This window comes from Sciurus carolinensis, chromosome 5, assembly GCF_902686445.1.
Source record: "Sciurus carolinensis chromosome 5, mSciCar1.2, whole genome shotgun sequence".
NCBI lineage: Eukaryota > Metazoa > Chordata > Mammalia > Rodentia > Sciuridae > Sciurus > Sciurus carolinensis.
The window spans coordinates 148698962-148721565 of NC_062217.1; the positions used below are offsets into that span (position 1 = coordinate 148698962).

Below are 22604 nucleotides of genomic sequence, written 5' to 3' on the forward strand. Positions count from 1 at the left end.
GGTGATCCCTAAAGCCTTATCACCAACCCAGATCTCTATGAATTTATAATTATACAACAGCACAGCAAACACATTCATTAGATATCTCAAACATCTGAAATAGCATATTCAAAGCAGAACTCATTTTTTTCATAAACCTGTTCATTCTCCTCCCAGTTAGACTGTAAATTCTGGATAACAGGTACCATACTGAGATATGAATATACTCTTAGAGCCTAGAAAAATGCATGGCACATAGGATTTAATTGTCTGAAGAAGTGAAGGTTTCATATGCTATGGAAGAAAAATAGCACAGGGCATAGAGGTACAAGCCTTAATCCTAGTAACTCTGGAGGCTGAAGCAGGAGGATCTCAAGTTCAAGCAACTTAGTGAGACCCTCTCTCTAAAATAAAAAGGGCTGGGGGATAGAGTTCAGCGGTACAGTGACCCTTGGTACAATTTCTAGTACTGTGGAAAAAAAAATAGCAAAGCCAATGAGACCCTTCTCCATCCTGGATTGTTCAGGGAGAAACCACCCTGTGTGATTCTGGACTAACAGTTGGGCCCAAAGCTCTGCCTTTCCTCTTACATATACTACCACATTTCTGTCAATGGTCATAGGCAACATGAACACAAGATCCTTCTCAACCATAGAAAAGCATCTGAATTTTATTTAATAGTTTTAAGTTTCTGAAAATGTAGATAAACACAGGTTGTTTTTAGAGTTGGATAACAGATATGCTTTTAACATAGAATTTTTATCCTAGAATGATTTTTCTAAAAAAAAAAAAAAAAAAAAAAAAAAACTCATTCCTAGGCCTCTTGCTGCAGGCAGGTTCCATGGGAATGCACAAAAAAGAGGCAGGGAAACAGTCCCTGTGGAAGACTGTGACAATTTCCTATGAGGTTCATAAAGTAACCTTCCCTTCCCTTTGCTTAGTCATCCAGAGTAAAGTCAAAGGGCTCAAAGTCTTTGCGGAAGCGACGAGCCAGAATCTCCTCCTCTTCTTTGCTGATCTGACACTGCCTCCAGTCAGACTTGTTAGGAATATTAAGAATAGCTTCACTGGCCAATACCTCCCTACAGGAAGAGCAAAAAGGGGTCAAAATGAGAAATACTCACTTTAAGCCCTCTCCTTCCTCGGTCTTTCTCCAGTCATACCCCAAATCACCAAAGACAACTATGCATATTTCTCTGACTGCTCATACTGTTCTCCTGCCCTGCGTGCCATCTCTGCCATCTTGTTTATCAGAATCAGGCCCATTTTAAGTGACCAGCTCAGGTCCTACCTCTTTCCTAATCCCTCATATCTCATTTACTTCTTCTCTGGAACAACTTGAATTATATTATTGGTATTTAAAGAAGCAACATGGAATAGTGGGAAGAGGGCAGGCACTGAAGTCAGAAAGATCAGAGACTGGATTCCATTTCTAGCTCTGCCACTATGACTTGAACAGATTACTTCGTCTCTCTAAGTCTTGATTTCCTCACCTATAAGATTCGAAAATGAGCACTTACAAGATTTTATGATGTACAGAGGTAACAATCAAAACACCCTATTATCTGTGATCCTTCTTTAAACTATAGTTTGGTCATCCCAACTAGAACATGAGTTTTCCAAGGTTAGGTGCAGTCAGATGTCATAACTATTCTGACTTAAACTGCTTCTGCCTCTTATTCTCCGGGACTCATACCTACACAGGCACACCAACATAAGCTCAATATGAAGAAAACAACTTATCTTGGCTCTGAAGACCAAAGAATAATTACATATAGACAAATATACATGTGCTGCTTTTAATTTGTTGCTTTATATTTTTATTTATTTTGATATATTAGAAATAATTCTATGCATCTATTTGGTTATTTTCTATTCTGAAGCTACAATAGAAGAGTTGGAAATAAATCACAAGTCTTCTAAAAGTCCAAAAGACCTGAGCTCAAGTTCTAGCTCCCTACACCTACTTCTTCATTTTCTTACACACCTGAGAGGGGAAAAAAATGGCTTTTAAAGTATTTTGTTACACATAAAATGCTATTAACTCATATCAGTATTTGGAAAAACACTTGGTTGAAAATATCAATGACTATCATAAGCTCCAAGTCACTCAAAGGATCTTCTCTTTGTTGGCTTTACATGCCTATGGACTTTACATGCCTGTGTGTATTGGTAATCATGTGCCTATATCATCACTGCATATCTGCATCTGTTGTCAAGGCAACAACAAAAGATCAAGTCATATGTTTAGAGTGTAAAACACATTTGTTTTCACTTTCAATTATCTCTTTGAAAATGTAGATGACTACATTTATTAGATTTATCCAATGGAGCAATCTCTTGGAGGCTTTCCAAATTAGTATGAGGAAGAAAGCAAGGCTCACTCAAAGCCCAGTCCTAAAATATAGCTGCAATTCACTGACACCAGTATCAAATAATCCATTCTGTACATTTTCTACTCCCTTCTATACTCTGTCTTTTCTTGTCAACCATTTCTGTCTTTGATCTTTGTGTAACTGATTCTATTTCCTACATGATCTTGTACTCATGTTCTGCCTAATATGAGAAGCACAAATGAAGTCTCATTCAGGTTCTTAGAACTGCAGAATAATGAGGTCAAGAGCTCACATTTTGGGGGGTACCTGACCTGGATTTGAACCTTTCACTGTGTGACCATGGACATGCTACTTAACCCCTGTTAAACCATGATATCCAATATAACTGCAACTAGCCAGATACAGCTATTTAAACTTTAATTAAAATTAAATAAGATTAAAAATTCAATCCCTTTGTCATTTAGCTACATTTTCAAGTGTCTAGTAGTCACATGTAGCTAATGATTACTATATTGGATAGTGTAGCTTTATAGAACACATCTATCTTTGAGGAAAGTTCATTTGGTGCTGCTCTGGCATCTCTCTCTACCTTGGAAAATTGGGATGACAGTACCTACTTTATGGAGTTGTGAAGATTAAATAAGGAAATATATGTAAAGTTCTTGGCATAGTGCCTGACCCAGAGCACATGCTCAATGGTAGCACGTCACACCCCTAGCTGGAGTGCCCTCACCCTAATCTGTCCTCTAGATCTATCTCTCAGGTTCAACTTTGACCCTTTCATAAAGATTTATGCCACATACTAATGAGTTCTTTTCTTCTCTGAATTTCTAAAGGACAATTCTCTCCAAAACTCTGTCATGGTGTTCTTTGCATTTTGCATCACATGGTTGTCATATACATAAATACCTGTCTTGCCCTAAAACTATAAGTTCCTTCTGTAAAGGACTATTTCCTCTTTGACTTTTTATCAATTATTCATGCAGGCCACCACTTTGTTTCAGTAGATCCAGCAAAAATATATTGAAGTGAAGGAAAACTTATACAAACCTTCCAAACTGCAAAGGAAAATTCTTCTTAATTCTGTGGAAAAGTTTCTCTCCTGTGTCGAGTTCAACATAAAAATATGCTGCTCCAGGTTGTGCAATCTAAAGTAAACAGAGTTGTATGAGGGCATACAATAGTGTTTTGAAAATCTAAAATCCTAGCTCAATTTTTTATAAGCTCTGATTTAGCAAAGAATTCAGTCTAGAAGCAAAGAAAACAGATCTGTGACTAGCTGCAGATCCCAAAGTACTTAGTAGAACTACAGTTTAAAAAAGTTATTTCCATCCCCATCCCCTTTTGTTTCACCTGCTTGATGTCAGAGTGCTCTGGGATTTCCAAGAGCTCTATCTGTTGCTCTTGTGCCTGGGTAATGAAGGCATCTTTAATGTCATCAGTAGCACAGCAGCTGAGTGGCACAGGAATGACCTGGGCAGAGGTGGGGGGAATAAGAGGAATTCTTGGTACAGGTCCCAGAAAGGTTTCTGCACAGTCTCAGAGAAATAGCAAATCCATCACAGGGGTAGAGAAAACACCCCTCAGCCCAGACTCTCCTCAGGCCAGACAGGCCTTTGTCAGCCTGTCTGTAGGACTTAAACTTATGAGCTAGATTGCCACATGTGGGAGCCAATCTCTGATGCAGGAAAAGCTTAAGAAAGATCTCTCTGTTTTCAAGTCAATATCAGCTCCTATATAATATATGTGGCAGAGTCAAGCCCATTTGAAAACTTAACAAATGAGCCAGAAAGACATGACCACAATTACAAACCAGTTTTCTATAAACAATGGGCAAATTTCTGAGCTGCTAGCCCCATGCCAGCTCTGAGATTACATCCTACCTCTAAGTCTTCACTCATGCAGGTCCTCCACAGAAAATATTCAATCCTTTCCAAACTCTTACCCAGGAAGGCCCATGTCTTCCTTGGAACCTTCCCACACCTTTTCTAAACAAGACACTCATCATCTTGCTATTCATTTACACCCATCCTTTACTTCCCTATGAAATCTCTGGGGTTATCATCAGATACTCTGAGCCTTTTAAATGAACATTATTTAAAAATTATTATGAAAATTCATATTAAATACTTTAAATATTAAATTAAAATTAAATAATAAAGTTAGCCATTATTTAAATACTTATTTATCAATATCAAGTTTACCAGAATGTCCTTCCAAGTTTCTAGACAGATACTACCTACCTGTAGCTGGAGGTGATGGCTTTTATAATTTCTCTCAAACAGAACACACCGTTTCCCTCGATTCTTAAAGAAGCGTCTCAGGGTAGACTTATACTTCTCCACCTCTTCTACCACCTCTGCTGAAAGCTCCACTACTGACTGGTAGTGTCCAATGGGCAGGATGAGAACATGGTCATCAGATAAGCCTCCTTTGGCCAGAGCAAGGTAGCACTAAAGAACAAAGAGTTGAGAGCAATACTTCATGTATGACCCTCAAGGGAGCAAAGCTTATGCAAAGAGTAAGCCTGTGGCAGGCATGGTGGTGCACACCTATTATCACAGCTACTGGGGAGGCTGAGGCAGGAGGATCACCAGTAAGGCCAATTTTGGCAATTTGGTGAGACCCTGTCTCAAAATAAAATAAAAAGGGCTGGGGATGTAGCTCAGTGGTAGAGTGCTTGCTAAAAACAAGGCCCTATGTTCAATCCTCAGTACAATAAAATAGTAGGTAAATAGTGAGACTGAGGATATAGGAAAAAGTGCTTAAAAACACTATTAACAGATATTCTAGAGTTGTTTAAGAATCTGGTTTTGGGTGTAACAAATTTCTATGTAAGAATCAAATGAACTGGGAATGCACAAGAAGGTTTTAGGCTTCAAATACTAGAGTTGGAACAAAAACCAGTTGGGTTGTCCCTCCCAGGGTCCAAACTTAAAAACAATTTTTCAATTATCACCATTTGCCCTTGAACCACAGAAAGATACCACTTCTTTTTTTTTTTTTTTTTTTTTTTTTAGTATGTAGTTTTTTTAATGTGGAAGGTAAAAAGTTACAATTAATGAAAAGCAGAGGTCATGTTAACAAACGGTCATTACAAAGCTGGTCTGACACAAAGAGAAAAAACTTCTCTGGGCTCTCCACCTCAGACCAAATCAAGAGTCAAGAGTGAGTACAAATCTGAAGCATCTATGGGTGCGACAAGTTTCCGTCTCAATAACTTTTATCCAAGAGACATCAAAAAGTGAACATTATTTCAGTCTCCTACTCCTCAATTTAGTAACTGGGAACAATTCAGCCCACAAAGTTCATGACAACAAGGTGCAGAATAGTGCTGGCAAAGAGAAAATCAGCAAAGGCTCGCTCTGGGGAGATGCCTTGGAAATCTGCTTTGTTCTGTGGGTTGATCTGTATTCTCAGGCATACCGCTAGGATGAAGCTCCCCACACAAGAGATGAAGCCCGAGAGAAAAGAGTTGAAGGGAAAAGTCCCCACGAGGAGACAGTAACCGAACTGCAGAGCTCCGGTCAGTAGTATATACAGAAGATAAGCATCCAGCAACTTCAGCCGCTGCGGAGTGGAGCTCAAGTACTCTTCTAAGAAACGCGAGATGACCGACACTACTGATGCGGACGTGACTAAAAGCAGGGAACTCCAGGCCGCTCGTCCCAAACTCCTGGAGAATCCGACGTCCACCAAGATACCACTTCTGATTTCAAAATGACCACTTTCTGCCTTCCCAATAATATCCAATCCCACATCTCACCCCCAAATATACATAAAAAAGACAAAGATGACCTGATTAGTATCCAATGTCCCTACAGCTTTATGTTACTGACTAAATTGTATAAAGTGAAAGGAGACATACAACCTAATAGGGTGGAAGGAAGGAGAAACCTTGAACTCAGATACATTAAAAGAGGTAGAAAACAATGGTTCCTAACAATGAATCTCAGTCTTCATAGCAACTAAAATATTTCTGTCAAAATAAAAACATGCAAGACTGTTCTACCATTACACACTCTCTGAAAGGAAGACACTGTGAGTGACCACACAATGCAGACAAATATAGGATTCAAAACTAAGGCTCAAGAAAGGTGTCATTTATTTCTCTTCTATACTGAGAAAGTCCAATATAATGACAGGATATGTACTGAAAACAAACTAAAGCATAAGTATCCCTGATTTATTTGGCAGAGAAGACCAAGCAAATCTACAAAGTTAATTTTCCAGATGATTAAGTTCATCAAAACCTCACAGGCACTAAAATATATTTTTTTATTTTTGCATAACCATTTTTCTGTGTTTGTTTTAAAAGGTTACTCCAGAAGTCTGTCTTCTGGCCTTCTCTTTGTCACAGGGTCACTGTCATAAACATTAACTTATATACTGTGATATGTATTCTTTGTTTATTAAAGGCTAAACTAAATAGTTTTTCACCTCTGAAGCATACTTCCAGTTCCTGTGAACAGGTTCACACCTGCAAAATCTCCTCCATCCCTTTCAAATGCGCTCTCTAATCTGTTCCAGACTTAGATTATTTCAAACAATATATAAATAGAATATGAATAAATATTTCTCCCAGCAATAAAATGAAATTTAAAAACTAATTTTGCAAAAGTATGTTTGGACTCTAAGCAGACTTTCTCCTCTTTTTACCAGTTTGTGGCTATGGGCCATCAGCACAGTTCTATCTACATCCCTGGAGAAAGGCTCAACTCAGGCAGAGAAAGCTAGGGGAAAAGTCTAATAAAAGGTGATCAAGAAGAATGGCTTGAGAGAGGGAATTCTAAACCCTTTGCCAGACATACAAAGGTCATCAGAAGTTTTCAAGACATTTCTACCAGACAAAGGATAGCATAGGTAAATGAAATTCAATTATTTTGTCTAGGCTATAGGCTAAAATGTTCACATGGCCTCCTGCTTGAGGTGTTAAGCTGAGTCACAAACAAGACCTAAGATGCCCCTTATGAAACAGAATGACTTCCCTGTGAGACATGCATAGTTTATCAGGGCTTCTCTCAACCTGAATAAAACCATACACTTGCATGTAAATTTTACATAAGAGTATTATTCCTAATAGCCATAAGGTAGAAATAACTCAAACATCCAATAAGTGATGAATGATAAATAAAATGTGGTATATGCATACAAGGAATCTTATTTGGCGATAAAAAGGAATAAAATACTGATATATGCTATAACGTGGATGAACCTCAAGAAATATGACACTAGTAAAAGAAGGCTGACATAAAAAAACACATATTATGTGATCCTGGTTATATGAAATGTCCAAAATCCACAAACCTATAAAGACAGAAAGTAGACTAGTAGTTATCTGGGGCTGAGGGTAGGAACAAAGATTAACTATAAATGGGCACATGAAATTTTATTGGAGTGATGGAAATGTTCTAAAACTGTATTACATAATGGATGCATGACTCAGTAAGCTTATTGAAAATCGCTGTATACTTAAAATGGGTAAGTTTCATATGTGGATCATGCCTCAATAAAGTTAATAAAAAACACATAAGCAGGAATCTTCTCTGTAAAAGGCAAAGGTCCATGGAAGTAACTCACATGTGTACCAATGTTGACCACCAAATGCTTTTCCACTTCAGGGCTGGCAAGGCAAAACCAGCATGGTCCTGGAGGCTGAGCTTTAAGTGGAAGAAAGTCAAGTGTCATTATGATCTAAGCACTGTAATATATAATCACCCTACAGAATTCAGCTTCAACTGATATTTATATACGGCAGAGACTGCATACAGCATTGCCACAGTGGGCTGGACATGTGTTCCTCCACGCAGCACCATTATCAACAAAACTAAACCTCTTTTGGAAAAGTTCTGAATTTGTAACTAATCCACAGGAAGGTGATCCACCAACGGATAATCACACATTGACTAAAGTAGCACGTAACTGGCAAAAAGCTACAATGAAAGAACTCTAGACTGGGTTTACGTATCCTGTTCTAGTCTCAGCTATGCCACTGGCTAACCTCTAGACCCTGGGTAACATCTTACCCTCTCAAAGTCAGCTTCTTCATTTTTGAAACAAAGGGTGGAGAGAGGATCCCAAAAATTTGGACTTAAAGTCCTTCCTCTCAGTTTGATTATTCTATAATTTTATTAACCTATAGGTTTTGTATGTACTTTACTTCATCATGTCTTATAGACACAAAGGATATACTTTGTGTAAAGCCAGGTCATCGTTATATATTTTATTTTTACTTTTCCTCCTAATGCCTCTGTACAATTTCCTTCTGCTAGAAGATGATCTCTTCATAACGCTACTTTCCAAACAAATCCAAAATAATAGGAAATCTCTGAAACCAAGGTACTTACGAGGTTTGCGAGGCTGCTTTGGGTGAGGAGATTTGCTATCTCTACCTGTGGATGAACGCTTTCTTCCCTGCTTTTCATTTAAATCAAAGAAGAATTGACAGGCTGATTCTTCCTGGAATGAACAAAGAGAGAAAAGTATATTATTCAACTAACCATTGGACAAAAAGTCAACCATTCACATATAAGAGAACATTCTCACCATGTCTAGTATATGTTTCCTATTGCCCTTTCTGCCTATTCTAGGAAAGAAAAATATTTTTCCAACCCAGGTGCCTAGATTCTCAGTCACATATCTCCTCATACCATGCTACCAACTTCATTTCTTTGGAACACAAGTTAAAATGCAGGCTATAGAGCAACTGTTGCCTAAAACAGAACAGTATAAACCCACCCAAAATTCCTTTTCCTTTCTCAATAGGGAGAAGGGATAGTCCCACAATTTCACAGGTTGAACAAGTCTAATTCAACTTTAATTAAAGAGATGAGAAATCAGTCATTAGGAACAAGAGTAAAAAGAGAAGACAAAAAAGTCTTTTTGAAAAGACAAAAATGTCTGAGAAAGCAGACCATAAATCCTAATAAGGAAATTTGATATTTGTTGCTTTAGTGGGAAAAAAATAATTTCAGAAAAATCTACTAATAGGAAAATTTATTCACAGTGACTCTTATTCCCTATTAGCAATCATAATAAAATTATAGATTGTATTGCTACCAAGCTAGATCTCTACTTGAAGAGCTAAGACTAGATAATCAACTTTTAAACAAGGAAAAACTTAACATATGAAATTCAAACCCCAATATGTGAAACAAATTTAGACAAAGAAAGACTTAACATGACTGTTAGCCTCAAATTAAAATTAAAAAAATACCAGCTTAACTGAAATGTACTTATACTTTCTAAACATTACCATAATTTTCTAAGGAAAAATAAGATTTTTATTCTGAGGATTAAACTTGTCTTATGTACTAAAACTATACCCAGGAAAAGTACAACTGGCACCAAGCACAGTGGCTTATACTTGTAATCCCAGTGACTCCAGAGGCTGAGGCAGGAGGATTGCAAGTCCAAGGTCGTTCACTGCTGCCGGCCAAGAACTAGGATTTCTTCCAATAAAGGCCAGCAAATTAGTGAAGCACTGAGCAACTTAATGAGATCCTTTCTCAAAATAAAAAAGGCTAGGGATATAGCTCAGTGGTAAAACATTCCTGGGTTCAATTCCCAGTACTCCCGTTCCTACCAAAAAATGTACACCTGGCAAACGTGGCAACCCTGCCCAGAAAATACCACCCCTTGATCAGAATGTACCTCAGGGATAGGAATTTGCTTTCCTATGGATGTTTCCTTCCCAGATTTTCTGTAAGGATTTTCAGTGACATCTGGAGGCTGTTTTACCAGTTCTGCTGTATCCATTAGTTTCATGGGAACAATACTGAATGCATAAAGATACTTTACAGAAAAAACAAAACAAAAACATAACATTAAGGGAAATACTGCTTATTCAAATATAGTAAACCTGTTTTACTGTGAGGATTTCACAGAAAGAGTCTGAAATTGATTAAAATTAAAAGTTTACCTGTGGCTCAGAGAATATATGGTGGTAGATCAAGAGTCAATTCAGTGGCCTCTGTAGGGGTAGCTGAGCACTGATGAAATAATGAGCAACAAACCAAAGTCCAACCCTTACACAAATCAAGGGCCCTTACTCAGATAAAGGAATAGAAATAACTGTCCAGAGGGACTAGCTCCATAGTCCTTGAAGATAAGCTGCTTCTCTCCTGAGTCCTTCATCTTAATGAACAGATTCTGTCAACATAATCATGGCACTATCATTCTTTTTCCCTAATGAAACTTACAATTGGAAAACTTAAGGTTTCCCTCCCATATTATACAAATTCTGCTATATATGCTGATAAAATTTTCTTAGGAACTACCAGCAAAGAAGTAAATAGTCATATAAATGTCTAGAATCTTTGACTAAGAGCAGAGATTGAAAACTTTAGAACTGAATAGATGCTTATCCTTACCACAATCAGGGAAATGCAACTAAGTAAAAATGATACACCATCTATCAGATTGGCAAAACCTTCAATAAAAAATTGACACTACCCAGTGAGAGTGTGGAGAGGAAAGAAAAATATATTGCTAGTAGGAGTGCGGACTGGAACAAAGTTTTGAGATGAATGCCTGCCAACTTTAAAATGTGCACACTCCTCAGCTGAAGTATGAGTTGCTTAATGTGTTTCTGGGGGTAAAGCCACAGATTAAAAATATTAAGAGTGTGATTCAGTTTGAAAGGTCAATTAAAAATAATTACAACTTGGTGAGGTGGCACTCTCCTGTAATCCCAGTTACTAGGGAAGATGAGGCAGGGGAATTGCAAGTTCAAGGCCAGCCTAGGCAACTTAGCAGGACTCTATTACAAAATGAAAACTAAAAAAGGTAGGGATATAGCTCAGTGGTAGACTGCTTGAGTCCTTGCCTGGTATGTGCAAGGCCCTGAATTCAAACCCCAGCACCTCCAAAAAGGAAAGAAAAAAAAAAAAAAATATATATATATATATATAAATTTTAAAAAATATATATATAAACTTGCTAAAAAAGAATTAAGCTTAAAAGCTTAAAATATGAAAAAGAACTAAATGTGTATTTGTTTATCTTTTGTCTGTACATTTTCTGTGGCACATTATACAGGAATAAGCTGTAGATTATTCAGGCAGATGATTCTGCCTATTTTCCCACTGGACCGATTATTCTGATTTTAACTGTCTCAATCCACAACAAGCTGTTTTTTTCCCTAGGAAATCAGAAATGCTCTCAGGCAGTGAGAATATATATATATACCCTTGTGGTATATTCTTCTTTATCACCTGAACTTCTTTCCAATACAAAGATGGATTTCAGATATCACTAATAATTTCCAAAGCCAAGGAAGATTCAGGTAAATCCTCAGGAGAATTTTATTATTTCAGTTAAAGGAAGTTGTTAAGAGAGCAAGGAAGAGTACCATCCGAGGGCAAAGTCACAAATACCCATAGAGACAACCACATGGATGTGGAAGGAAAGGAACACTGCTCATTTGATATTTTGCTTTTATTCCACTGAAACTATTCTTTCAAACCTTTAAAAGATCCTAAAAAACCTGTAAAATATCCTAAAAAACACCCAGGGAAACCTGATCTTTCATTACTTTAACTCTACAAAAGAATCACTGAAGCTGCTGGGACCTTGCAATTGGGGAGACGGGAAGATCTGAATGCTACATGGGCAAGAGAAACATTTATCAAGCAGACAATGAACATTAACCTACTGCCAAATATTCAAATCTTTACCTTTTTCTTTTCTGAATTTCCAACATTTGCAAGGGCTATGAACCGAGTGGCATGCTGTGCATTTTCTTGTAGAACGACATGGTTTCTAGAACATATTTGAGAGATAACAGGTTACCAGCATTTTACTTTTGATTTTTAATTATGAAATATGTAAATACGTAGGCTCCATATGTGGGGCCATGAAAAGACCAGAGGTCCTAAATCTGCCACCATAAACCATATAATCTCAGAGAAGTTACCTGTCTAGTAGGATTTACCTATTTATCTGGTAGTTTAAAAGTACTTAACTCACTGGATTATTGTTATAAAGAAATGAGATCATGTCTCTGAAAATAACCAAAACTCCAACATTTCGTTTTAAAAAACAGTTGTGAAATTGGCAAAATGTTGATAATTGCTGAAGCTAGCTGATGGGGACATAATGGTTCATTTTATTATTCTTTCTTCTTTTGTGTAATAAGAAGCTAAAATAACAAAACTAAAACAAAACAAAACAAAACAAAACAAACAAACAAACAAACAAACAAAAGTGCTGTAAGTGGAAAAAACATGCCTCTAATAGTAACATTTACTATGATTTATTTCCCCCTAGGTAAAACATAAATATACGAAAGTATGTATATGACACAGAAAAAATAATAAAAACTATATATGTAACAAAATACTTTGTGAGCTTTTCTATGTTTTAAAAGTTTATTACACCAAGCAACAATTGTTTTAATTAAAAGGAAAAAGTTAAATTCAAACAAACAAAAAGCAGGGAGTAAGGGGAGAGAACTGATGCAAGTATGTGATTCCTAAACTAAAATAATTCCAAAGTTATTATACTGAGAACTGAGTTTTCAATACTACATCAATAGAACTGCTTTGACCCAATGATAATAGGACCTAATGTATGACAAAAAGCTACAATGATTATACAGTACTATAACCTCCAACCCTCAAACTTAAAGGGACTTTACAGCCCAATTTTATTTCAAGTTAGGGAACAAACACAGAAGATCAATGACTTAAAGGTCACTTGTTTCAGTACTGAAAGGAATCAAGACGTTATATAACTAAAAATGAACAATGTCTGCACACAGAAAATTCAAGACAAATTCTTCAAAAAGTCAAAAAGAATAAAGTGTTATTCACCTATATGGAAGCCTCTCATAATAAGACTTTTCCAAAGCAGCAAAATGATATCTTGGTTTTAAGCTTGTGGCAAGACTGGAGATCAAGGCAGAGCCACATTTTTTGGTATCCACTTCTCCCTAGTAAATAGAAACTTGGTCATCCACACAGACTCAGGAATTACCAGGAAATAAGATTCTTTGAAACATCTTTGAAATTTGTATATGGATACAAATGTGGGCAGCAGGACTTGTACAGTGAATTATAGAAATCAGAGAAAAATCAAACACAAGGCTACTGGACTACTCTGAAGAAATAGGAATAATTATTAGAAACCAGAAGTTAAAAGCAAGGTAACTGCTCCATACTAACATCCAAAACAGATTATTAAAACCTCTTTTAGAAAGTAAGGTCTTTCTCTGGAGCCCACAAAAATGTACCTCTATAAGGTGCTTTGTAGTGCAACTATGTATCTGACAACACAGATAGTCATAGTCAATGCAGAAAATAAAATTTAAAAGCTAACCTTCGGAACTCCAAGGATCCAACAGAATATTCAAGGATCTCCTCACGTAAGCATATAAACCTTTACTTTGCTACAGTTAAGGATATATGGGCAGTTTGCAGAAGGATACAACCAACACCCTTGCCAAAAGGCTTATAAGTAACAAAGTTTTTCAAAAGTTAAGCCTGTTCCCGGAACATTCCTAGCTTCTGTTAATGACCAATTACATGATTTCTCATCCATGACATTATTTGTTCTAAAATAAGTTATTAGGTAGAAATAAATTAGCAAAGTTTATTTTCTACTAAGTTAAGGCAGACACTTCCTTTGGTCTTATTCTTGCCTCCTTTGGGTTTCTTCTGAGGAGCAGGGAATTGGCCTTGAAGTTAGTTATAGTATCTTAGGGACTGGGGACTCTATGGTTTTTTTTTCCCCATAAATATCCTGTAGTTATTTTTAAACTTTAATCAAAGTCCTTTTTTAGCATCCCACCACCCCCACCAAATGAAAGGGCTTAATTTTCCCATCCTTCCTTACAGAGCACCATGTGTCTTTCTCCCTTCTATGGTTACTTTGGCACCCCTTCTCTGTATCTTCCCTTGCTCTACTATATCATTATGCTACAACTAGCATTACCCCTTGTATTACAGGTGAAAAATAACCATGGGTTGGTAGAAGAGGAGAGCTCTGTCTCTTTTCCTGTTAATATTTTCCTTGATAATGTCTGTTATCTTGGATGCTAAAGTTGGCCGTGGTCTACTAGTCCCTCTTCTAGATCATCATTGGTAATTATGAACCCATTCATGGGAATTTGTTCCCAAGTGCATTCTTCACTGAGGCTCAGTTGATACTTTTTGTACTCACATACAATCTTTCCCTCCTTCTTCCTTCATGTTGGGATTGAACCCAGGGCTAAGCAAGTGTTCTACCACTGAGCTATATCCCCAGCCTACATACAACATTTACTATATCTTTCTTGGGCTGATTTCCACCAATATAGTATTTCATTCTCCACGTCAGCTGTAACTCTTGGTATACATACTTGAGGTTACTTTTAAAAACATTAAAGTCAAATGCATAGATGAGCTCCAGTGCATTCCAATACTGAAGTATTTCTAACAGAGAAGCACAAAATTGCAAAATATTTTTCCCATCTTTAGATTACTAAACTCAAACCCACAATGATTCAATTTTTAGAAATGCTTTGATAGCCAAAAAGCAATAATCTAGAATGGAAAGGAGAAAATACAACTGCAGGGCTGCCAATGGTTATAAACCTTTTCACTGAAAATTGGTAAACTCTCAAAACATATTAAGAGAAGGCTTGAGAAACTTGAAGCAGAGAATAAAATTTAAAGAACCACTCATATATAATTACGATTTCAGCAATCTCATTTGTGAACCATATTTTTATGAGATCAACTTTTGTTCTGGTCAGTTTATAAAGCTTGGAGAATATTGAAAAAGTTCACCAAAGATTTCTAGTGAAAGGTATCAAGAGTTACAATATCCAATACAAAAAAGAAATTTTTTCAAAAATCAAAGAGTCAATTTAAGCCAGTGAAATTTTCTTTAAGAAATTCCAACAAGCACTACTCACAGAAGAATTCCCAAAGTTCCCCACATACTTGGGCCATGGGGATGTAAGCAAGATGTCAACACCCTTAAACTGGGATGTTGAACACAGCATTGTTCTCAGGGAAGATACATCCTTAGGACTAAAACTGTAACCTGAAACTGGTTCAGTTAATGACTCTGTCCCACTGAGGTATACAATCTGCAGGCCCGAGCTTCCAGTGAAGATACCTTTACGACCTAGTTCAAAGAAAAATGGACAGGTTTCAATCAAAATTGCAGAAGAAAACACCATCAATATGGCAATGAATCTTTCTTCTCATGCCACAACTCTCCTATATCCTCGCCATTCTGTATGCCTGAAGGAGTGTAAACTCCTGAAGCCTACCCCTGGCTGCTGGATATCAATGTTGTCTGACTGCAACAGTTCAGTAAGTCTGAGCAGTCCTTGTGTGGAGGCTGCTGATGTGCATGGGTGAGTCTGTTCATACCAGCTGTGATACAAATATTGATAAAAATTGGGAAGCAGTGATGAAGAAGAAAAAGGCCTCCTGCCTTTTAGAGAAGACGCTACATAGACTAAAAGAAACCTAGACTTGAAAACAGGAAAAGGCAATAAGAAAAACTAATTGCAGCTCTGAGGAAGCTATAGTCTACAAAAGGCTGCAACTTCTAAGAAAAGGAGAATATATGGAAAAAGCAACTATTTGGGAAAATAAGACTTTACTCTCTTCTAAAATTATATTCCAAGCTTGTGGTCTTGATGCCATTCCTTCCTGTTTTATCCCAGACTTGTCCCATCAATTTTTACTTCTTTTTCTGAGTTTCTTCTCAATTGGCTCTATTTAGAAAAGAATAGAATATGCTCAATCATCCCCATCCAAAATGAACACACATCCTAAGGAACTTTCTCTTCTTCATTTTCAAATTTTTGAAGAATAGCACCTACTCTCTAAGTGCTTTACTTCTTAGTTTCTTAACCCACTACAATCTAGTTTCCCTCTCCTACCACTCTTAAAGGCTGCTAATCACCCTATAGATTCTATGAACTTGACAATATCTTTATTACTCCAAACAGTACTATAAACATCTCCCTTAGCCTACCCCCTAGCCAAAGATATCCCCCCATGAAGTACATCTACCTACTTCCCTTCTCACTATATTTCTTCCTTAATAACTTGGTCCTCTTTTCAGCTTTATTTTTCATCTTCCTCCCCAAAGCCTACATTATTCAACACTGATCCTGTTTATATACTCTAGAAAAAGCTATCTCTTCCAACTATATATTAGATATTCTGCCAGTACCTAAATCTCATTATCATTTGTTCACCATCAAGACCACTGCTTGCAGGCTGGGGATGTGGCTCCATATGAGCACTTGCCTAGCATATACAAGGCCCTGTGTGTGATCAGCATGACAATCAATCAATCAATCAATCAATCAATCACTATTTATTCCTCTCACTGGATCTCAAAACACATTTCACAGAAATAAGCTAAATATTTTGGAACTATTCATCTGGCAAAATGGCTGCTAAATATCTATGGTAGGTTTCTTACTCTTAAATCTAAAACTACACTGATAATTGCCATAAATCAGGCCTATTCTAAGATGTACAACAAAGGAATTTCAAAATGTATGTCTCACAACTGTGGTTAAAAACAAGCATAGGTGCTGGGGACACAGCTCAGTGGTAAAGCACAAGCTTGGCAAATGTGAGGCCATGGGTTCCATCCCTAGCACCATAAAGACAAAACAAAACACACACAAAAATAAATAAATAAAAGCAAAACCAAAACAAAACAAACAAAATAAATAATAAAAAGTCTTCCCTTCATTTTTTGTTTAAAGGAGTCCCACATGATTGGAGTAAGATAAGGTTGCTTATGTAAGGGCCACAACCAAATATAAAGACTAAAGACCAAGATGGACTATGATGGGGAGGGAAAAAGAGAGCATTTATAGCAAAGGAAATATCTGTTTCTAGCGAAATGAGACAACAAAGAGGAAATGAAAAGAACAGTGAAACCGTTTTAGGCAAAATGAGTTTTGAATGATATAAGAGGCAATAAATCGAAAGCAGATCAGGGAAGATAAAAGCAAAATTTGAGTGCTTTGAAAAGTGGCCAGACAGTGAAAGAATCACTAAAAACAATACAGAGGGTTGTGGGGGGAAAACATTAACCTGGAATTGAAAAGTAGATCTGCAACTAGAAAAAGTACAAAGGGAGTAAAAAGATCAGCACTAAAAACTTAAGTTTGCCAAAATCTTAAAATGAAGCCTAGAGCTAATTAGGAGCCTAACTAATAAGAAAGCAGTATATATCCAGCAAGTTTAAGGTAAGACCACAAAGTAGAATTTTCATTTATTTGAACATAATTTATACCTTAAGTACTCCATATCCTGTAGGCAAGGAGTTTATCCCACTAGTTGGCTGAAAGTCTATAGTGGGTTATGGGAACACAAGGAGACTGAGGGAAAGTGGGGGAGTTAACAAAGGAAAAAAACTATTGTCCTAAGGGCATAGACACAAACTGTAGGAACCTGCTTCCATATAACCAAGTCCCCATTTTCTCAGGTAGTAATGGCAGAAGAAACCAGTCAAAAATTTCCTAGGAGATTAATTTCTGAAAGTACATTATTATGTTCATTATAAACACAAAAATATCAACTTACCCAGATAAGTAATGTTTTCAGCTAACTCACACCCATCAGCCTCTTGGAAATATTTTACTGTTTCCTGGTTATTGGCACCAAGCACATATGTCTGAATAGGAGCTGGTAAGAGAAACAGACATGACACCATATGTTTACTAGATCTGCTTTGGAAATAGAGAAAGGCTTCCCTGTAGGAAAAATATCCATAGCAAAAATAGAGTCTGTGCATTCTCCCATAGCAATCCTAAATGTAGAATATGCTCTCCACTAAGGATATCCTATACTCTACCTCAAGGTTTGACTATTATATGATGTTACTAGGCCAATTAAGTGACATTTAAAGTGGATGGTTAATGTATAATCAGGAAATATAGACCCTAAAAAAGCTTAATAAACACTTAAGAAAAAAGCAAAGGACACATTTGATTGCATATTATTCAGTTCCTGTCAACTTAGACAAGTATAATTTTTATGGAACTAAATTGAAGCAAATTCAAAATGTGAACATGTGGATTATGTATGTGCATTCTTTCTAGCACAATGCAAAGCTCAAGAGGGAAACTCTTAAATAACTAACATGTGAAATATAACACAGTAAGAACTGTAGCCCCCCCCAAATTTTGTAGAAATTATATGTTAAATAAAAATAGTTTCTATACCTTTCTTGATGCCAGTCTTGTACTCCTCCCATTCAGCATCTGGGGTGGAGCCAAAGAAATTTCCTACACATAACAGCAGCTAAAATGAGTTTTTTAAACAGACATATGAGATTTTTAAATATCAAATAAAACATTATTGATAGTAACATTTAGCTAATTGTCCTACTTAATGGTCTCTCAAACCAGGTTTTTATTCCTAATCAATTTGCAGAACTTCAATGCACAATTCTTTAGCAGTCATTGTCACAGTTATTAATTCCATGAATTATTGAATTTTGGCTCACTGACTGTCAAATTCAAGCTGGGGAAAGGGAAGAGGGAGTTAGGGAACTGAACTTGCAAAAGAAATGAGAATCAGGTGCTCCTCAAATATTCCCAGTCCTACATTGCCATTCCACCATCCCTTTCATTCCTTAGTGATGGAGAAGTAGATCTTTAAAGAATCCTCTGTGAAATACAAAACTTAAAATATCAGATACCTTGAGAGATACAGGGCATTAAAAATACATTTCCTGACTGTTATCTTTACTTGACCTTTAACCTAATCAAAAAATTATCTCCATGCCTAGAATCCTCTTCTGTATCTTAGTTTATGGTCTAGTTGGCAACCATATATAACATTGATTTAAAGCTCTTCAGTTTGTGAAGCATTTTGTAGATAAATCATCTGATTTAATCCGTATCACACATTTATGAAGTAGATCTGTGCCTCCCAAACCCAGCAGTCAGAATCACCTAGGTAAGTCTTGCTAGCCTGTTTTCAGGGTTTTTTTTTGTGTGTGTGTGTGCAGTAATAAAGTAACAAGATTCAAATGCAAAAAGTATAAAGTGGTCTACAGTATGTCGGTCTCTCTTCCCCCACTGCATTACAGCTACTGAATTCTCATGCTCACAAAAGTAATTCAATTTAACAAAAGTGGAGAGTTTGCATTCAATCAAGAAATTGTGAAAGGAGTTCAGACTTTATTTTAGTATGTTGGACCACAATGGTAAAATTAAATTCAATAAAAAGGAATATCTTACATCAAAGTTTCCACTTTTCTTCTGAATTGCTCGAACTCTATTGAATAAAACATCAAACTTTCCTTCGACATCTCCACAAGCCAAGCTGCAAACAAAAAATAAATATTATGGCAATTCATCAAACACAAGTGGGTCTACCAGGCTTATATATGTATGTATATGTAAATGTACACACATACATATATACACACTGATCTTCTAGATTAAGTCGATATGTGATCCAGTCTCTGCAATTACCTCGAGAGGTTCAGTGCATATAAACTATTACTATGAGGCAGCACCCCTTGAAGATGTCACCAACACCTCCAACTCTAAAATTTAGCTTTTCCTTTTCTCCATAATTGAGTCAACTTCTTCATATTCCCAAATTTTGTCCATGTGTCTTGATGACCAAGCATCAAAAATCCCCCATCAAGTAACCCAGCCCTTTTTCCAAACATTTTTCACATTTTGAACTTTTTATTTCTGCTGCCTCCACCTTAATACAGGGCTTCAGTCACTCATTCAATAAACATATGTTGGACACCTACGCTGTTAAGTGCAATATGTCAAGTACTATACTAAGAATGTGTTATGAGTAAAAAGAGGAGGAAGACTCATTTAAAGCCTCAAAAAGTTTATAATCAGGGAAAGGAATACATTCTAATCATCAAAAACAAATGGAAAGGGGTATGAAACATATCTATGTAAAATGTTATAGGGCAGGAGATAGAAAATGGCAGAGGCTGGGGTTAGGTGGACTAGTCTCAAGTTGTGAAGTGACTTGTTCTATCATCTCACTTCTGAGTTCTTCTGATTTTGACATACAATTTTTCCACTGTTTAAATCATTTTCTTAGTGTCTTTTAACTCAAAGTATTATAGTTCCTATAGTTTTGTCAGTATGTCTTTCTGGTATCCATCTATTACCCTTATTACTGAACATTTTCAAGCAGGATAGTGATGTGATCTTATATACTTTATAAAGATTGTTTTAATAACAGTGAAAGATAAGACTGAAGGGAAAAGTAACTATAAGCAAATATATCAACAAGAAGGACAATGTCTAATGGACATGGGAAAGAAAGAAAGGAGATGAAAAATTCACAATTTAAACACAAATTAAAGTGGGAGGTAGGATGGGAAATGAGGAAGTAATAGGAATGGAGAATAACTGCAAGGCTGAACAATAAGGTCCTGTGATATGACAGAGACAATCTAGCATTGAATACAAAGTAGAGAATACGCTTACATTTCTCTAATGCCTTCTCTTCTTCCTATCCATCTTACATAAAGCCATCAGTTTATGTTTCTTCCTCAAAAACATTAAGAGGTTCCCTACTGTCTGCAGAAACATAGCTTTCCACAGGCCCTGGCCTGTCACTTCTGTGCTTTCTCCAAGTTTTCCTAATTGAAACCTCCCAGTACTATTAATTTGGTCACTCTGCCTCTGCCACTCCCTAGATAGTTACCTCTACTAATAGTCCCACCCTACCCATCCCAAGTCTAAGTTTTCCCATCCTTTTTGGCCAAACACATCTCTGAAGCTTCCTGATAGTTTGGAAAGTCATTCCCTCCTCAAAATCTCAGAAATCCACATAGCATCTCAGAGCAAGTTCCATCATAAACTATTAAGCATTTTTATTTATCTTCCAAGCACCATTTCCTTCAGGAAGTCTTCCAGTTCCTATTAGTAACCTATTCCTGATGCTCCCACAGGATTCTGTACTTCTATCACAGCAGCTGTAACATGGAATTATAATTGCTTCTGGGAGACACACTGCAGTTTGCACATCATAAAGCACCTCAAAATTCATTATCTCCTCATCTGGGCCCTTATCCCAGGGAAGAAAGAGAAATCAATGACCGTACAGTGACAACTCCTAACTCAACACCAATCACCAAGACTGATTTCACCTCCTTAATGAACATTCAATCCTTGAACTTTTCCTCTACCATAACATAACTCTACCTAATCCTACCTGTCCTCTACTTTGGTTCTGATTTGTCCCTACGTTGCAGTCAGAATCACTCTCCAAAAAGAAAACTTGATCATGTCACAGCGTTCTTAAACATTTCAAAGCCTTCTCTAGAGTAAACACAAAAATATTCACCAGGGCTCCAGCCTCAATTTCTTGGGGGAAGCATTCCTTGATTCCTTCCATTAAGTTAAATACCACTATTATACATCCTCCGTGAAATTTTTTCCTGACATTTACTATTTACTTGTAAATAAACACTTATTTGCGTTCTTTGATTACAGACTATACGCTCCATTAAAGCAGGAATTCCATCTTTGCAAAGCCTAGCACTGTCCCCGGCACAACGAAGTTGTTCAATAGATACTTGTTGAATGAGTCAATGAACTCCTTTTCGAAACCCAATGCCCGCCCCCTCCTCCCCCATAAAAAGTGCGCCAGGGCCAGGACACTGTCTGTGTATCCTATCTGCCACGGCCCAGAACCCATCAATGGGCCTAAATAAATGGGGTGGGAGAGGGAGACATGAAGGGGGAGAAGGTATGTCACAGGCCTGGACAGCCTGAGATGCAGGAGATCTAACTCCGGGTGCTTCCGTGAGTGTCGCCTAGAGAGTCCCCTCTCCGAGGTGAACAAGACCCTGGAAAGAGGTCGATCCCAGCCGCAAAGACTTGACCGGTGCTTCCCAGCAGCCCTGCGACCCCTATTCTATTCCTTCTTCCTTCCTGTCATGAGAAAGGCCCCAGCCCGTCTCTACACGTACACATGTACACACACACACACACACACACACACACACACACACACACACACAGAGTTCTGATTCAGGGCAACTCACAGGCGCAGAGGTTTGTGAGCCATCTGTTCCGATAGCCTAGGTTGATACGATCACCTAAAATTGGAATCCGAACCCGCGCTCCACGGGAAAATGTCAGCACACTACACGAGGAGACGTCGGCGCTCCCCAGCCAATGAGAGTTCAGTGATCTACGGAGAGCGCCGAGGGACAGAAGCCCCGCTCGGGTGGTTCCGCCCCAAGGAAGAATTCAAGAAGGGAGGAGCATGGTGGGAAGTGGAAGTAGAAACAGCCAACAGGATTCCAGTTATAATTCCCCTC

The 22604-nt window shown here is 37.3% G+C and overlaps 2 protein-coding genes and 1 non-coding gene across 5 annotated transcripts; all 3 read right to left on the reverse strand.

The window, feature by feature from the left end:
• Window positions 1-670: 670 nt before the first annotated feature.
• On the reverse strand, window positions 671-22441 carry Cwf19l1 (CWF19 like cell cycle control factor 1). Of its 3 annotated transcripts, none has more exons than XM_047553959.1 (14): window positions 22326-22441; window positions 19531-19615; window positions 18508-18586; window positions 17867-17968; window positions 15214-15428; window positions 13130-13248; window positions 11993-12077; window positions 9969-10109; window positions 8663-8774; window positions 7896-7975; window positions 4559-4768; window positions 3669-3788; window positions 3366-3463; window positions 671-1061 (listed from the first exon to the last, which is right to left on the reverse strand). In XM_047553959.1, the coding sequence occupies exons 1-14, from the start codon at window positions 22346-22348 to the stop codon at window positions 917-919; spliced, it is 1614 nt and encodes a 537-aa protein (XP_047409915.1). In that variant the 5' UTR covers window positions 22349-22441; the 3' UTR covers window positions 671-916. The 3 variants fall into 3 exon arrangements, with proteins under 3 accessions (XP_047409915.1, XP_047409916.1, XP_047409917.1); XM_047553960.1 differs by having other exon boundaries at window positions 673-1061; window positions 18508-18570; window positions 22326-22379; XM_047553961.1 differs by lacking the exons at window positions 17867-17968; window positions 18508-18586; window positions 19531-19615; window positions 22326-22441 and having other exon boundaries at window positions 676-1061; window positions 15242-15363.
• Window positions 3976-4122, reverse strand: LOC124986044 (small nucleolar RNA SNORA12). Its single transcript, XR_007108954.1, has one exon. It is a non-coding gene; the product is annotated as a small nucleolar RNA SNORA12 (small nucleolar RNA).
• LOC124984804 (dolichyl-diphosphooligosaccharide--protein glycosyltransferase subunit DAD1-like) lies at window positions 5317-6995 on the reverse strand. Its single transcript, XM_047552859.1, has 2 exons — window positions 6959-6995; window positions 5317-6076 (listed from the first exon to the last, which is right to left on the reverse strand). Exons 1-2 carry the CDS (start codon window positions 6993-6995, stop codon window positions 5610-5612), a joined length of 504 nt encoding a protein of 167 aa, XP_047408815.1. The 3' UTR covers window positions 5317-5609.
• Window positions 22442-22604: the final 163 nt, after the last annotated feature.

Bases quoted from the DNA above. Each gene is read 5' to 3' on its own strand.
- LOC124984804 (XM_047552859.1), bottom strand. From the start codon at position 6,995: ATGGCCCATAGCCACAAACTGGTAAAAAGAGGAGAAA. The intron at 6,077-6,958 runs GTCTGCTTAGAG...TTTGGGGGTGAG, and splicing joins ACTGGTAAAAAGAGGAGAAA to ATGTGGGATTGGATATTATT.
- Cwf19l1 (XM_047553959.1), bottom strand. From the start codon at position 22,348: ATGGCTCACAAACCTCTGCGCCT. The intron at 13,249-15,213 runs GTGAGTAGTGCT...TCTATTTACTAG, and splicing joins GGAACTTTGGGAATTCTTCT to GGAGAAGTGGATACCAAAAA. The intron at 8,775-9,968 runs GTACATTCTGAT...TGTTCATTCCAG, and splicing joins AGCAAATTCCTATCCCTGAG to GAAGAATCAGCCTGTCAATT.